The sequence below is a fragment of the Leucoraja erinacea genome, chromosome 44 (genome assembly GCF_028641065.1).
Source record: "Leucoraja erinacea ecotype New England chromosome 44, Leri_hhj_1, whole genome shotgun sequence".
NCBI lineage: Eukaryota > Metazoa > Chordata > Chondrichthyes > Rajiformes > Rajidae > Leucoraja > Leucoraja erinaceus.
The window spans coordinates 257,501-270,000 of record NC_073420.1 but is presented as its reverse complement, the minus strand read 5'-3'; the positions used below and the strand labels follow the sequence as shown (position 1 = coordinate 270,000).

General features: G+C 52.1%; 1 protein-coding gene across 5 annotated transcripts in view; it reads left to right on the top strand.

Moving 5' to 3' along the window:
- ltbp3 (latent transforming growth factor beta binding protein 3) overlaps nucleotides 1–12,500 on the top strand; it is a 99,943-nt gene that overhangs the window by 47,560 nt on the left and 39,883 nt on the right. For all 5 annotated transcript variants that reach the window (XM_055664764.1, XM_055664762.1, XM_055664763.1 and 2 more), the window contains exons 5-7: nucleotides 5,421–5,504; nucleotides 9,599–9,721; nucleotides 11,094–11,252. In XM_055664764.1, coding sequence (XP_055520739.1) covers nucleotides 5,421–5,504; nucleotides 9,599–9,721; nucleotides 11,094–11,252 — 366 coding nt within the window. The remainder of the gene's footprint in view (nucleotides 1–5,420; nucleotides 5,505–9,598; nucleotides 9,722–11,093; nucleotides 11,253–12,500) is intronic.

Genomic DNA, 12,500 nt, shown 5'->3' with positions numbered 1-12,500 from the left:
AGGACCGAGATGAGAAAAACATTTTTCACACACAGAGAGTGGCGAATCTGTGGAATTCTCTGCCACAGGAGGTAGTTGAGGCCACACAGTCCATTGGCTATATTTAAGAGGGAGTTAGATGTGGCTAAAGGGATCAGGGGGTATGGAGAGAAGGCAGGGATGGGATACTGAGTTGGATGATCAGCCATGATCGTATTGAATGGCGAATGGTGCAGGCTCGAAGGGCCGAATGGCCTCTACTCCTGCACCTATTGTCTATGTTTCTATGTTTCTATGCCTCCGTGACTGAATGCTGGGACCAGTTCACGAGGTTGCAGGAAGGAACTGCAGATGCTGGTTTAGACAATAGACAATAGATGGAGGAGTCCTCCCCCGTGACATGCTCCGGTTTCCTCCCACACTCCAAAGACGTGCGGGGTTTGTAGGCTAATTGGCTTCGGTTAAATTGTAAATTGGCTCCTTATCGTTGTCCGGATAGCAGCGCTCACGTGTGTGAGCTCGTTGCCACAGACCTGTGGAGGCCACAAGTCAGCCTGCCATTGTTGTTGAGGCAGGGATAGATACCTGACTTCTTGATTAGAAACATAGAAACATAGAAATTAGGTGCAGGAGGAGGCCATTCGGCCCTTCGAGCCTGCACCGCCATTCAATATGATCATGGCTGATCATCCAACTCAGTATCCCGTACCTGCCTTCTCTCCATACCCCCTGATACCCTTTAGCCACAAGGGCCACATCTAACTCCCTCTTAAATATAGCCAATGAACTGTGGCCTCGAACTACCCTCTGCGGCAGAGAGTTCCCAGAGATTCACCACTCTCTGCGTGAAAAAAGTTCTCCTCATCTCGGTTTTAAAGGATTTCCCCTTTATCCTTAAGCTGTGACCCCTTGTCCTGGACTTCCCCAACATCGGGAACAATCTTCCAGCATCTAGCCTGTCCAACCCCTTAAGAATTTTGTAAGTTTCTATAAGATCCCCTCTCAATCTTCTAAATTCTAGAGAGCATAAACCAAGTCTATCCAGTCTTTCTTCATAAGACAGTCCTGACATCCCAGGAATCAGTCTGGAATTAGTGCGGGTGTCAGGGGTTGTGGGGAGAAGGCAGGAGAATGGGGTTAGGAGGGAGAGATAGATCAGCCATGATTGAATGGCGGAGTGGACTCGATGGGCTGAATGGCCTAATTCTGCCCCCATCGCTTATGATCTTATGAGTCCCCAGGTCTCCTGATTCCTCCTCACGCCTCCGTCTGGAGCGGTGGCCCTCAGCCCCGACCCGAAACGTCTCCCGCTCCTTCTCTCCCGAGGCGCTGCCTGTCCCGCTGAGTTACTCCAGCATTTTTGTGCCCGTATCTTCGGTTAGAACGGAGACGAGGAAACACTTTCTCTCACGGAGAGTGGTGAGTCTGTGGAATTCTCTGCCTCGGTGGAGGTCGGTTCTCTGGATGTTTTCAAGAGAGAGATAGATAGGGCTCTTAAAGATAGCGGAGTCAGGGGATATGGGGAGAAGGCAGGAACGGGGTACTGATTGGGGATGATCAGCCATGATCACAGTGAATGGCGGTGCTGGCTCGAAGGAAGGGCCGAATGGCCTCTACTCCTGCACCTGTTGTCTATTGTCTATTGTAACTCTGTGGGTCAGGCAGCATCTCTGGAGAACCTGGATAGATGACATTTAGAGTCAGATACTTCTTCCCACCCTAGACAAAAATGCTGGAGAAACTCAGCGGGTCAGGCAGCATCTATGGAGCGAAGGAAATAGGCGACGTTTCGGGTCGAGAGCCTTCTTCAGACTGACATTGGGGCGGGAAGGAGAAGAAGAAAGGAAGAGGCGGAGACATGTGGGCTGTGGGAGGAGGAGCTGGGAAGGGGAGGGGGAAGGAGGGAGAAAGCAGGGACTACCTGAAATTGGAGAATTCAGTGTTCATACCACTGGGGTGCAGACTGCCCAAGCGGAATATGACGGGTCTCTCCTCAGTCAGGGAAGCAAGGAGAGGCATGGACTTGTAGGGCCGAGATGGCCTGTTTCCATGCTGTAATTGTTATATGGTTAGAGGAAGGAGAAGGAAGGACTGGACAAGCTTTAGATGCAGGAAAAATGTTCCCAATGTTGGGCGAGTCCAGAACCAGGGGCCACACACACACACACACACAGTCTTAGAATAAAGGGGAGGTCATTTAAGACTGAGGTGAGGAAAAACTTTTTCCACCCAGAGAGTTGTGTGAATTTGTGGAATTCCCTGCCACAGAGGCCAAGTCACTGGATGGATTTAAGAGAGAGTTAGATCGAGCTCTAGGGGCTAGTGGAGTCAGGGGATATGGGGAGAAGGGTTATTGATAGGGGACGATCAGCCGTGATCACAATGAATGGCGAATGGTGCTGGCTCGGAGGGCCGAATGGCCTCCTGTTGCATCTATTGTCTATGTTTCTATGAAGGAGACCGCAGTCAATCTTACATAGAAACATAGAAACATAGAAATTAGGTGCAGCAGTAGAGGCCATTCGGCCCTTCGAGCCTCCACCGCCATTCAATATGATCATGGCTGATCATCCAACTCAGTATCCCGTACCTGCCTTCTCTCCATACCCCCTGATCCCCTTAGCCACAAGGGCCACATCTAACTCCCTCTTAAATATAGCCAATGAACTGTGGCCTCAACTACCCTCTGTGGCAGAGAGTTCCAGAGATTCACCACTCTCTGCGTGAAAAAAGTTCTTCTCATCTCGGTTTTAAAGGATTTCCCCCTTATCCTTAAGCTGTGACCCCTTGTCCTGGACTTCCCCAACATCGGGAACAATCTTCCTGCATCTAGCCTGTCCAACCCCTTAAGAATTTTGTAAGTTTCCTATAAGATCCCCTCTCAATCTTCTAAATTCTAGAGAGTATAAACCAAGTCTATCCAGTCTTTCTTCATAAGACAGTCCTGACATCCCAGGAATCAGTCTGGTGAACCGTCTCTGTACTCCCTCTATGGCAATAATGTCCTTCCTCAGATTAGGAGACCAAAACTGTACGCAATACTCCCGGTGTGGTCTCACCAAGACCCTGTACAACTGCATAGGGGACGATCAGCCGTGATCACAATGAATGGCGAATGGTGCTGGCTCGAAGGGCCGAATGGCCTCCTGTTGCACCTATTGTCTATGTTTCTATGTAGGAGACCGCAGTCAATCTTATGCTCTGTCAGAGCATGGAAATGCAATTAAGTTTCAGTTGGTAGCAGAGAAAGCAGATGGGATGTATCGTGGGCTTAGATAGCAGCTGGAGTGTACGTGAGTAGGTGCAGGCTGCAGTTCTGGATTGGAGCCATTAGGCCTGCATCGGGGCCTTGCATTTCCCAGCCAGCAGCCTACTAGAGTTTATTTGGCCCAGCCAGGCGTTTTCTTAGCCACATGTGGTGGGGTTTTGCCGGCTCAATGGAGCCTTGTGTCCGTCTCCCGCTTGTGGTAAAGGCTGAGCGCTGAATCCAAAAACGCCAAGCCTTTGTTCCTCCCTCCACCACAACTAGGCCCCACAGCGGCGTTTGTTAGCGATCCCTGGAGGATCGAAGTGTCCGCTGCTCACAAAACGGATGCTGTTTATTTCTCGATGCCTTAGAAACATAGAAACATAGACAATAGGTGCAGGAGTAGAGGCCAGTTGGCCCTTCGAGCCTGCACCGCCATTCAATATGATCATGGCTGATCATCTAACTCAGTATAGAAACATAGACATAGAAATTAGGTGCAGGAGTAGGCCATTTGGCCCTTCGAGCCTGCACCGCCATTCAATATGATCATGGCTGATCATCCAACTCATAATCCCATCCCTGCCTTCTCTCCATACCCCCTGATCCCTTTAGCCACAAGGGCCACATCTAACTCCCTCTTAAATATAGCCAATGAACTACTGTGTGGCCTCAACTACCTTCTGTGGCAGAGAATTCCACAGATTCACCACTCTCTGTGTTGGGAAAAAAAAATGATTTTCTCATCTCGGTCCTAAAAGATTTCCCCCTTATCCTTAAACTGTGTGTGTGGCCCCTTGTCCTGGACTTCCCCAACATCGGGAACAATCTTCCTGCATCTAGCCTGTCCAACCCCTTAAGAATTTTGTAAGTTTCTATAAGGTCTCCCCTCAATCTTCTAAATTCTAGCGAGTACAAGCCAAGTCTATCCAGTCTTTCTTCATATGAAAGTCCTGACATCCCAGGAATCAGTCTGGTGAACCTTCTCTCCATACCCCCTGATTCCTTTAGCCACAAGGGCCACATCTAACTCCCTCTTAAATATAGCCAATGAACTGTGTGGCCTCAACTACCTTCTGTGGCAGAGAATTCCACAGATTCACCCACTCTCTGTGTGTGAAAAAAAAATGATTTTCTCATCTCGGTCCTAAAAGATTTCCCTCTTATCCTTAAACTGTGTGTGGGGCCCTTGTTCTGGACTTCCCCAACATCGGGAACATGTACCTGTCCAACTGTTTCTTAAAGGTTGGGATAGTCCCAGCCTCAACTACCTCTTCCGGCAGCTCGTTCCATACACACACCACCCTCTGAGTGAAAAATGTTACACCTCAGATTCCTATTAAATCCTTTCCCCCCTTCACCTTGAACCCGTGTCCTCTGGTCCTCGATTCCCCGACTCTGGGCAAGAGACTCTGCCCGATCTATTCCTCTCATGATTTTGTACACCTCCTCATCTCGGTCCTAAAAGATTTCCCCCTTATCCTTAAACTGTGTGTGTGGCCCCTTGTCCTGGACTTCCCCAGGCAGGGATGGGATACTGAGTTGGATGATCAGCCAAGATCATATTGAATGGCGAATGGTGCAGGCTCGAAGGGCCGAATGGCCTCTACTCCTGCACCTATTGTCTATGTTTCCTTGCTGGATCTCTCTTGAAAACATCCAGTGAATCGGCCTCCACTGCCTTCTGTGGCAGAGAATTTTCTTACAAAAGTTTCTTCTCACAGAGAATTTGAACTTACAAAATTCTTAAGGGTTTGGACAGGCTAGATGCAGGAAGATTGTTCCCGATGTTGGGGGAGTCCAGAACAAGGGGCCACACACACACACAGTTTAAGGATAAGAGGGAAGTCTTTTAGGACCGAGATGAGAAAAACATTTTTTTTCACACACAGAGAGTGGCGAATCTGTGGAATTCTCTTCCACAGAAGGTAGTTGAGGCCACACAGTTCATTGGCTATATTTAAGAGGGAGTTAGATGTGGCTAAAGGGATCAGGGGGTATGGAGAGAAGGCAGGGATGGGATACTGAGTTGGATGATCAGCCGTGATCGTATTGAATGGCGAATGGTGCAGGCTCGAAGGGCCGAATGGCCTCTACTCCTGCACCTATTGTCTATGTTTCTATGTAAACCCGTCCTGTCCATGTTTCCTGTCTCAACTGTTTGTTCACCTGCTTTCTCTTCCCTGCCCTGCAGATGTGTCTGATCCGAAGACTGGCTTTGCAAGTGGTATGGAGTGCCCCCAAGGGTACAAGCGACTAAACGCCACCCACTGCCAAGGTACGTGACGGGGGTCCAGTCCTGAAGAAGGGTCTCGACCCGAAACATCGCCCGTTCCTTCTCTCCAGAGATGCTGCCTGTCCCGCTGAGTTACTCCACCATTTTGTGTCGACCTTCAAGGAACTGCGGATGCTGGTTTAGACCGGATATCGACACTAAATGCTGGAAAAACATAGAAACATAGACAATAGGAGGCCATTCGGCCCTTCGAGCCTGCACCGCCATTCATTGCGATCATGGCTGATCGTCCCCAATCAATAACCCGTGCCTGCCTTCTCCCCATATCCCTCGACTCCACTAGCCCCTAGAGCTCTATCTAACTCTCTCTTAAATCCATCCAGTGACTTGGCCTCTGTGGCAGGGAATTCCACAAATTCACACAACTCTCTGGGTGAAAAAGTTTTTTCTCACCTCAGTCTTAAATGACCTCCCCTTTATTCTAAGACTGTGTGTGTGTGTGTGGCCCCTGGTTCTGGACTCGCCCAACATTGGGAACATTTTTCCTGCATCTAAAGCTTGTCCAGTCCTTTTATAATTCGATATGTTTCTATAAGATCCCCCCCTCATCCTTCTAAACTCCAGTGAATACAAGCCTAGTCTTTTCAATCTTTCCTCATATGACAGTCCCGCCATCCCAGGGATCAATCTGGTGAATCTACGTTGCACTGCCTCAATCACAAGGATGTCCTTCCTCAAATTAGGAGACCAGAACTGTACACAATACTCCAGATGTGGTCTCACCAGAGCCCTGTACAACTGCAGAAGAACCTCTCCTGAAATCTTCGAATGGCCTACTCCTGCACCTATTTCCTGCGTTTTTCCAAACGGAGTTCCCTCTCCAATTGTCCAGTTCCCCTTTGGCACGGAGACTGGGAGCGCTGGGCTGGATTATGGGGTACAGGCCTCTCTATCGGGGCTCAGAACAAAAACTAAGAGAATCTCATAGCCTTTTCTGGTTTAACAAATGTATCTAATGCACTCCTTTTATTCCCCTCTTCTCCCTTATACCTTGAACCTCATCAAACTACAATCTCTCTGCCACTCTCTCTCCTTCACTTCCTCTCTCCTTCTACATTTCTTGCTCTCCATTTCTCGTTTTCACACTCTTTCCGTCTCTCTCTCTCTCTCTATCTACATCTTTCCCTCTCTCTCCCCCTTTCCCTCTCCCTATCCCCTTCTCCCTCTCGCTCTTTCTCTTTCTCTCCCCCTCTCCTCAATCTCTATTTCCCCTCTCTCTCTCTCTATCCATCTCTCTCTCTCCCCCACTCTCTCTTTCCATCTCTCCCTCCCTCTCTCTCTCTCTCTCTCCCTCTCTCTCTCTCTCTCTCTCTCTCTCCACTCCTCCCCTCTCTCTCTCCCTCTCTCTTCTCCCTCCCTCTCTCCCTCTCTCTCTCTCTCTCTCTTTCCCCTCTCTCCTCTCTCTCTCTCTCTCTCCCTCTCTCTCTCCCTCTCTCCTCTCTCTCTCTCTCTCTCTCTCTCTCTCCCTCTCCCTCTCTCCCTCTCTCCCTCCTCCCTCTCCTCTCTCTCTCCCTCTCTCTCTCTCTCTCTCTCTCTCTCTCTCTCTCTCTCTCTCTCTCTCTCTCTCACTCTCTCTCTCTCTCTCTCTCTCTCTCTCTCTCCCCTCTCTCTCTCTCTCCCCTCTCCCTCTCTCTCTCTCTCCCCTCCCCTCTCTCCCTTTCCTCCTCTCTCTCTCTTCCCTCTCCCGTCTCACCCCCTCCTTCATCTCCCTCCCCCTCTCTCTCCCTCCCTCCTCCCCCCCTCTTCTCTCCCTCTGCCCCCTCTTTTCCCCCCTCAGTACCTCGCCCTCCTCCTTCTCCCTCTCTCTCTCTCCTCCCTCTCCCTCTCATCTCTCTCTCATCCCTCTCTCATCTCTCCTCCCTCTCTCACCTCTCTCCTCTCTCCTCCCTCCCTCTCCCCTCTCTCTCTCTCTCTCCCTCTCCTCTCTCTCTCTCTCTCTCTCTTCTCTCCTCCTCTCCCCCTGATCTCCCTCCCCTCCCTCCCCTCTCCTCTTTCCCTCACAGGGGATCCTCTCTCCCCCCTCTCTCTCTCCTATTCTCCTCTCTCCTCACCCCTTCTCTCTTCTCTCTCTGACTCTCGGTCTCTCTCTCTTTTCCTCCTCTCTCCCTCCCTCCCTCCCTCCCCCACTCCCCTGTTTTCTCATTCTCCTCTCTCTCCCTCCCTCTCTCCCTCCCTCTCCCTCTCCTCTCTCCCCCTATCTCCCTCTCTCCCGCTCTCCCCCCCCTCTCTCTCGCTACAAGTACTTAGAATTAAGTTCCTCTCATCTCTCTCTCTCCCTCCCTCTCTCTCTCTCTCTCTCTCTCTCTCTCTCTCTCTCTCTCTCTCTCTCCTCTCTCTCTCCCTCCCTCTCTCTCTCTCTCTCTCTCTCTCTCCCTTCCTCTCACCCTCTCTCCCTCTCTCCCTCTCTCCCCCTCTCCCTCCCTATCTCTGTCCCTCACCCCTCTCTCTCTCTCTCCCTCTCTCGTCTCCCTCTCTATCTACTCCCTCTCCCTTCTCTTTCCCTCCCTCCTCTCCCTATCTCCCTCTCCTCTCTCCTCCCTCTCTCCTCCCCTCTCTCCCCTCTCCCTGCCTTCATCCACTCACTCTCTCTATCTCACTCTCTGTCTCACTCTCTCTCCCTCTCTCTCTCCTCTCTCTCTCTCTCTCTCTCTCTCCCTCTCTCCCCCTCTCTCTCTCTCCTCCATTCCCCTCCCTCCTCTCTCCTCTCTCTTCTCCTCCCTCCCTCCCCTTCTCCCTCTCTCCTCTCCCTCTCTCCTCCTCCCCTCTCTCGCTCTATCTCCTCCTCTCTCCCCGCCCGCTCTCTCTCCCTTCCCCCTCCTCGCCTCTCTCTCTCCTCCCTCCTCTTCCCTCCTCCTCTCCCCTCCCTCTCCTCTCCCCCTCTTCTCTCTCTCCCCTCTCTCTTCCACCTCTCTCTCTCCCCCCTCTCTCTCTCTCTCCCCTCTCTCTCCCCTTCTCTCCTCTCTCTCTCCCTCTTTTCTCCTCATCTCTTCGTCTTCATATGCATCTATCCCTCCCTCTCCTCCCTCTCCTCCCTCTCTTCTCTCCCTCCTCTCTCTCTCACTCTCTCTCCTCTTCTCTCTCCGCTCCCTTCTCTCCCTCCCTCCTCTCTCTCTCTCCCCCTCGCTCCCCCCCCGTCTCCCTCTCTCCTCTCTCCTCCGCCCTTCCTTTCTCCCTCCTCTCTCCCTCCCCCCTCCCTCCCCTCCTCCCTCCCTCCCTACTCCCTCTCCCCTCTCTCTCTCTCTCACTCCCTCTCCTCTCTCCTCCTTCCTCCCTCACTCTCTCTCCTCTTCCCTCCCTCTCCCCCTCTCTTCTCCTCTCTCTTCGTCTCCCTTCTCTCTCTTCTTCCACTCTCTCTCTCTCTCCCCCTTCTCTCTCTCTCTCTCTCTCCCTTCTCCTCCCTCCCTCTCCCTTCTCTCTCCCTCCCATCCTCGGTCTCCTTCTTTTTCCTCGCCCTCCCTCTCCCTCCTCTATCCTCCCTCCCTCTCTCCCCTCCTCTCTCTCCTTCCTCCCCCCTCAACCAAGGCCTCTCTCTCCCTCTCTCCCTCCTCCCTCCTCTCCCCACTCCTCCCTCCTCTCTCCCTCTCCCCCTCTCCTCCCTCCATCCCTCCCTCCCTCCCTCCCTCCCTCTCCCCTCTCTCTCCTCCCTCCCTCCCTCCCTCCCTCCTCCTCCCTCCTCCACCCTCCTTCCCTCCCCTCCCTCCCCTCCCTCCCTCCGATCCCTCCCTCCCTCCCTCCCTCCTCCCCTCCATCCTCCCTTCCCTCCCTCCCCTCTCTCCCCTCTTTCCCCCTCCCTCTCTAATCCCTCCTCCCTCTCCTCCTTCTCTCCCCTCCTCTCCCCCCCTCCCTCCCTCCTCCCGTCTCTCTCCCTCCCATCTGTTCTCCCCGCCCTCCTCCTGTCCCTCCTCCCCCCTCCCTCCCTCCCTCTCTCTCTCTTCCCCTCCCACATTCTCTCCATCACTCTCTCTCCCTCCCTCCCTCTCTCTCTCTCCCTCCCCCCCCCTCCCTCTCCTCCTCTCTCTCTTCCTCTATCCCTCTCTCTCCCTCCCTCCCTCCCTCCCTCTCTCCCTGTATCCCAGACATTAACGAGTGCCTGATGCAGGGCGTATGCCAGAACGCGGAATGCCTCAACACCCAGGGCAGTTTCCGCTGCTCCTGTAAGTCGGGATACACAATGGGGCCATCGCTGACTCATTGCGTGGGTGAGTGGAGTGGACTGGCCCTGGAGCCGCCGCTGCTTGCTACCGGACACGGCTTAGTGACTCCCAACTCCAGCAACAGTAGCTTTATCCCCCCCCCCGAATGGTGGGCCAGTTTGCCGGGTCTTTCATCGCCAGGCCTCGATCGCCTCGGTTTGATTTTAAGCCGTTGAAAGGCCGATTCAACCCTTAACGAGCGTCTGATTAAGTCCAGATTACAAAACATGGGGGGGGGATTGTCCACCACCTCTCAAAGAAGGGGGGCCGTGGGCATGTCCCCCCCGTCCCCCCCAGGATTTCCGCCCACGAATTGCCGTCGGGAATTTGTCCCGTATTTGGGAGTGAGAGAGTTGGCGACACTGAGTGCGGGGTGCATCAGTGTTACAGTGAGGGGTGCATTAGGGGTTGCCAGCTGTGGAGTTTTGGCCCCGGGGGGGGCGCATGTAAAGTCCAGCGTTCCGTCCAACTCGTGAACCGGCGATCGGCCGTGAGAAGGAGGGGCGGTGGTCGTGGTGGGTGTTGGCGGTCAGCGAAGGTCCGAAGGTCGGACAGCTAGGCCGGGCTGCCGACCGACCGACGGGGCCACTGGCGAGGTGCTGCTGCTGCACTCCACGGGCTGCACTACGTCGGGACGGGTGAGGCAGGGTCCGACCCGAGAAGCAGCGGTCATATACGGGACAAGGGCGGTCCCGTACAGGACAAACCAATTTAGCCCAAAATACACGGGATGTCCCGGCTAATACGGGAACCCTTGTGTGGGGGGGGGGGAGGGAGGTGTGAGGGGGATCTTATAGAAACTTTACTTTGCTCGAAAACACTCCCCTGGTCAGGATCGAACCCTGGGATGTCAGGACTTTCATATGAAGAAAGACTGGATAGACTCGGCTTGTACTCGCTAGAATTTAGAAGATTGAGGGGGGAATCTTATAGAAACTTACAAAATTCTTAAGGGGTTGGACAGGCTAGATGCAGGAAGATTGTCCCCGATGTTGGGGGAAGTCCAGGACAAGGGGCCACACACACACACAGTTTAAGGATAAGGGGGAAATCTTTTAGGACCGAGATGAGAAAAACATTTTTTTTCACACACACAGAGAGTGGTGAATCTGTGGAATTCTCTGCCACAGAAGGTAGTTGAGGCCACACACAGTTCATTGGCTATATTTAAGAGGGAGTTAGATGTGGCTAAAGGGATCAGGCAGGGGGTATGGAGAGAAGGCAGGGATGGGATACTGAGTTGGATGATCAGCCATGATCGTATTGAATGGCGGTGCAGGCTCGAAGGGCCGAATGGCCTCTACTCCTGCACCTATTGTCTATGTTTCTATGTTTCTATCAGTGTGTGAAGCCATTGTGTTGTTCTTTGACTCCACAGTGGAGCAGTCGGGTGAGAAAGGTCCGTGCTACCTGCTAGTGGACACGGCCAAACGATGTACCTACCCTCTTGGTGGGGAACTGACCAAACAGATCTGCTGCTGCTCTGTAGGCAAGGCCTGGGGCTCCAGTTGTGACCCCTGCCCCATCTCTGGAACCGGTAAGTGTCCCCCTCTCCTTCTCTCTCCCCGCAAACACTCATAGAAAACAGGTGCAGGAGTAGAGGCCATTCGGCCCTTCGAGCCTGTACTGCCTGCAAATTTCATAGCAACAGGATTTGAGTATAGGAGCAGGGAGGTTCTACTGCAGTTGTACATGGTCTTGGTGAGACCACACCTGGAGTATTGCGTACAGTTTTAGTCTCCAAATCTGAGGAAGGACATTATTGCCATAGAGGGAGTGCAGATAAGGTTCACCAGACTGATTCCTGGGATGTCAGGACTGTCTTATGAAGAAAGACTGGATAGACTTGGTTTATACTCTCTAGAATTTAGGAGATTGAGAGGGGATCTTATAGAAACGTACAAAATTCTTAAGGGGTTGGACAGGCTAGATGCAGGAAGATTGTTCCCGATGTTGGGGAAGTCCAGGACAAGGGGTCACAGCTTAAGGATAAGGGGGAAATCCTTTAAAACCGAGATGAGAAGAACTTTTTTCACACAGAGAGTGGTGAATCTCTGGAACTCTCTGCCACAGAGGGTAGTTGAGGCCAGTTCATTGGCTATATTTAAGAGAGAGTTAGATGTGGCCCTTGTGGCTAAGGGGATCAGAGGGTATGGAGAGGGCAGGTACGGGATACTGAGTTGGATGATCAGCCATGATCACATTGAATGGCGGTGCAGGCTCGAAGGGCCGAATGGCCTCTACTCCTGCACCTAATTTCTATGTTTCTATGTTTCTATCCCACACCCTCAAGTCCTGGCAACATCCTCGTAAATTTTTAGGTGTACAATTTTGGTCGCCCAATTATAGGAAGGATGTCAACAAAATAGAGAGAGTACAGAGGAGATTTACTAGAATGTTGCCTGGGTTTCAACAACTAAGTTACAGAGATAGGTTGAATAAGTTAGGTCTTTATTCTCTGGAGCGCAGAAGGTTAAGGGGGGACCTGATAGAGGTCTTTAAAATGATGAGAGGGATAGACAGAGTTGATGTGGACAAGCTTTTCCCTTTGAGAATAGGGAAGATTCAAACAAGAGGACATGACTTCAGAATTAAGGGACAGAAGTTTAGGGGTAATATGAGGGGGAACTTCTTTACGCAGAGAGTGGTAGCGGTGTGGAATGAGCTTCCAGTGGAAGTGTGGAGGCAGGTTCGTTGGTATCATTTAAAAATAAATTGGATAGGCATATGGATGAGAAGGGAATGGAGGGTTATGGTATGAGTGCAGGCAGGTGGGACTAAGGGG